General features: G+C 36.5%; 1 protein-coding gene across 2 annotated transcripts; it reads right to left on the bottom strand.

The window, feature by feature from the left end:
- Positions 1 to 179: 179 nt before the first annotated feature.
- LOC109586035 (uncharacterized) lies at positions 180 to 2,552 on the bottom strand. Of its 2 annotated transcripts, XM_020002201.1 has the most exons (7): positions 2,411 to 2,552; positions 2,055 to 2,366; positions 1,744 to 2,007; positions 1,193 to 1,222; positions 562 to 1,143; positions 290 to 513; positions 180 to 229 (listed from the first exon to the last, which is right to left on the bottom strand). In XM_020002201.1, the coding sequence occupies exons 1-6, from the start codon at positions 2,469 to 2,471 to the stop codon at positions 368 to 370; spliced, it is 1,395 nt and encodes a 464-aa protein (XP_019857760.1). In that variant the 5' UTR covers positions 2,472 to 2,552; the 3' UTR covers positions 180 to 229; positions 290 to 367. The 2 variants fall into 2 exon arrangements, with proteins under 2 accessions (XP_019857760.1, XP_019857761.1); XM_020002202.1 differs by lacking the exon at positions 1,193 to 1,222.
- Between the last annotated feature and the right edge of the window lie 1,672 nt (positions 2,553 to 4,224).

The following is a 4,224-nucleotide window of genomic DNA, read 5'->3' as shown; positions in this document are numbered from 1 at the left end:
AATTTCACTCTGTAATTCTATAAAAGTAAAACAATGTGTACATAGAAATCACAATGTATGTCACACACACACAAACTTGATTGAGTGATAGTGTATTCATTCTGAAATGATACTTGCTCTAATTCTTGTTGAAGATCGTCAATCTTTATTTGTAGCTCCTCTTTCTCAATTTTCTCTTCTTTTAGTTCCTTCTCAAGTTCCTCCAGTTGTTTATGAGTAAGCTCATTATCTATAGTATAATAATGATTGGAGTATCAATCAATAATAATTATTAATAACACTATATAACCTGATATTAATTCTTCATATTGTTCTGTCTTGTGTTTCAAGTCTCCAGTAACTTCCTCCTGTTGTTCAGTAAGTGTTGCTATTCTCTCTTCATATTCCTTTGTAACTTGTTCACGAAATTGTTTCTCTTTTGTATGAAGTTCCTTTTCTTCCTCCAGTTGTTTTTGAATAGTTTCAACTTTCTCCTGCAGCAACATACTTGATCCTCATCCTTTTCTGCTATTCCTATACTCAATAGTTACATTATGTATCATATTAATAATATTGATGTACCTGCTGGTACTTCAGTTGTTTGTGTGGATGATGTTCGTGTGGATGATGTTAGTGTGGATGATTCTTGTTTCCAAACTTTCTTTATGCTACCATCATCTCTAATGACATTTAGCTTTAAATGACGGGGTAAAACAGCTGATGACAGTCTCTGTACATCTTTAAGTACTGAATAGCCAACAACTTCAACAACAATGGTAACAGACTTAATTTGTGATAAAACTTTGAAAAGTTCTCCTTCCAAAATTTGACGAAGTTTTGTTTTTAATTTCTCAAAAGCTTCTTTATATTCCTCAATAGCTGGCTTGCCCTCCTTTATATTAAACTCATTAACAAGATACTCCAACATGCTATTATCATCAAGTGAACTTTTATCACGCACTAATTGTAAAATGTCATGAATATTTTTACACTGAGCTAACTGAGGCAATAATGTCATGTTGTATGTACTCAGTACATGTTTGATATCATCAATGGATGGAGACCGAGGGTTTTTTATCATAATTGAGTCGACTATATCTGCCAACTTCATTCGCATTATCATAAACTCTGAAGTGACAATCACAGGAAGATAAACCTTCAGTCCTTTAATAAAATAATTAATGCATTATAAATGTAAAGTAAAGACACTTACCATTCTCATCATCACTCCCATAAATCTCTCCTATGCAACAATCATTAGTTACTGTTATAGTATACTACGTGGGCGCATCAAAGGCACTGCCTGTTCCGTTATATTGCATACAGCACTGGAAGCGAGTGTCGGTTGGTTGGTTTCACAATGGCTAGCAGCACTGGGTGAGAAGTTCTTCGTGACCAGAGAAGACTCACAACAGAACAAATTCACAACACTCTTTTACCACAATTGTTGGCTTTTTTCTGTTTATAGTGACCAAAGATGTTCCTATATTGATCGTCGGGCAGCATCACGTGGCAAAGAAAATCGTATTGCAAGCTTTTAAATGTTTGTAATGGCTTTGTCTTAACCTTGAAGACTCAAGAAAACTTCTCCAGGAGTGCATTTGGCAGACGCCTTTGATGCGCCCACTATATCCCATAAACTAATTATAGCACAGTAAAGAGTGCTGTATTGGCTGTCTCGACTCCACCCCTCGTGCCGTTATCAGCCATACAGCACTCTTTACTGAGCTATAACTATAATAATGTTATAATACATGTACTTACTGTAGTCTCTCATGATAGCAACTCCTATCTCAGCAGTAGTTTTGGATTTGCATAAAATATCAGCAAATGTCACGAGTTTTCTATAATCATGACACACAGCTTCTTTTATCTCACCGTCCATTAAATCCTTTCCCAGTATATAATCTGCGGAAATCATGTCTTGTATAAGATCTGCTTCATTCAATTCCATAGCCAGCTGAGGTAATGCAGACAGTAGAGATTGGTTTGAGGTATAGCGAGCAAGAATTCTACAAGCAGGATGCTCTAAACAATAAGCAAATAAATGAATATGAATTCTATACTCAACTCACTCTCCATATCTATTCCATCAGCTACTTCATTCTCTCCTAATTTCCTCAATGCTGATATCAATGAACTGATAGTTGGACCACCTTTAGTCTTTTGTACATCATCAGCGTTCTGTAACCATTTAGTAAGACACTCATGCAGACAACTCTCAGTATCTCCTTTATTATTCAATATGATGGCATTCAGTGTAGTAGGCGATAGACCAAGATGAATACCAAGGTCATGGCAATTGACTCCGCCAATTCCAAAAAAACTAGAAAAATTACTAGATCTATGTCTTCTGAGTAACTGAAGTACTTCGGGTAGATCATTAACTATTAAATAATTTTAATAAAAGAAAATAAACAATTAAATATACCTGTCAGATGATTTGGAAAGACTAATGCTACAGAAGAGAAAGGAGTAGTCAAAAGTGCCATTAGAGCCTAGCAAAAGGACATCTCGGACTTAAATAAATTCATTGATTCTTAGTTTTCATAATTGTAACGATAGAATGTGCAGCCTCAAGGCGGATTTACAATATTACGCTAGTCCTGACGTTACGTTGACGCTGGAATAGAATCTGGTTCTATTCCAGCGGAAAGCATGCGTCAAAAGGTCAAATCGCCCACGCTTTTGATTAAAAATTGACGGTACGCTGGCCTAATGTCATATTGTAAATCCGCCTTCACTGTCCATAGCTCGACGAAGTCAACGTAGAAGCCATTATTGACCTGGCGGGTGGGGCTGAGAATGACCACGAGTTCAATGACTGTGTTGAAGTTAGCAGCACATTTTTTCAGCAGCACATTCTTCTAAAACCACAGGTAGGGTGTCTAAAGTGAAAATCTGAAAATCAAGATTTAAACTAATAAATATCTCACATTTTTTACCTAACTGAATAAATGCTCCAGCTCAAGTAAAATCGCTAGGAAACCAGTGGTTTCACATTTATGATTTTAAAAAGTTTTAAAATCCTGTCATCAAAGGGTTAAAATTAAAAATTAATTATTGAGTATTAATTAATTGATTTCTCTCGACCTACGTGAACCTAGTCTCGCCGCCCAGAGCAACGACGTAAAGTGGTACAAGATAATCTCTCTGTGTTTTGTGCCTACAAGGTAAGAGTTTTAATATAGAAATTGTTTAAAACTACTTGTTAAGTGCTTGTAATAGGTTAAAATAGTGATGAGGGTATTTGCGGTTTTTTCACCAATTAGTATAAATAATTTTGTAAAACTACACCGAGTTAATATACGAGATCCCTCATAGTGTTTTTGCATAGAGGGGTGGTTCTTCTATTTGTGTACATAATTTAGAGTGATTCCTATATTCCTATCCATCTGGTTCAATGATTGTTTTACATGTAGGTTACTCTCAAATGAATACTAGAGCTAAAGGTAGTCTCGCGTAGCCAGACCACACCCTCCGTGCCTCCGGGAGGGTCTGGTCAACTGAGCATTCCTTCTTCGTTCTGCTTCACCCAAAACTGGGTGAACCGGATGCGGTTACACGTGGTCAACTGACATAATGTCGGTCCGTATACTTACACACACACTATCGGTATCCCACGTGGAAAGTCATGGTTGCTGCTTGCTTTCTTTGTGGCGAGGAGATCGAGAGCAGGACTCAAAAGGCGAAGAAGCTCCTCTTATTTGACAGAGCAGGAAAGAAATACTTGACTGTATTAAATGATTTAACGGAAGAGAGCTTTGGTAGCCCATTATTTGGTGAAGATGAAGCAGGCAATGACAGGGATAAGACATATATTTGTCACAGCTGTTGCTCTATTGTGGACAAGCTGTTGTCACTCAGAAAAAAGGCAGAAGAAGAAAAGAGTAAAGTTTTACAGAAATTAGAGTCATTAATGAATTCAGAGCCACAGCAACAGGTTATATTAATTTCTTAATTTGACACCTGTAATAATCATAAGTTAACAACAATAGAGCACCCCAAGAACATCCAGAAAAAGATCTATAAGTGCAAGGGAGTTGAGAGCAAAAGTAAGATAAGCTTTCATGTTTGCAATTTTGTGATAATAATGATTTAGTTAACTGTTCCTTATGGGCCATATGAAAAGACTTATCTATTGAGCCCTTTCTCTGAAGAGAATTCGAAGCGTATGGCAAGAAGAAGTTACAATGCCTTATCAACATCCTTATTAGAATCTGAACATACTGGTAACATTTTCCT

This window comes from Amphimedon queenslandica, unplaced genomic scaffold (genome assembly GCF_000090795.2).
Source record: "Amphimedon queenslandica unplaced genomic scaffold, v1.1 AMPQUscaffold_12964, whole genome shotgun sequence".
Taxonomy (NCBI): domain Eukaryota; kingdom Metazoa; phylum Porifera; class Demospongiae; order Haplosclerida; family Niphatidae; genus Amphimedon; species Amphimedon queenslandica.
The sequence above is the reverse complement of the archived record's forward strand: the minus strand, read 5'-3'. Positions and strand labels throughout refer to the sequence as shown.

Coding starts and splice junctions, on each gene's coding strand:
- LOC109586035 (XM_020002201.1), bottom strand. CDS start 2,471: ATGGCACTTTTGACTACTCCTTTCTCTTCTGTAGCATTAGTCTTTCCA. Junction 2,367..2,410: donor CTTTCCAAATCATCTGACAG/GTATATTTAATT, acceptor ATTATTTAATAG/TTAATGATCTACCCGAAGTA. Junction 1,144..1,192: donor TGGGAGTGATGATGAGAATG/GTAAGTGTCTTT, acceptor ATTTTATTAAAG/GACTGAAGGTTTATCTTCCT.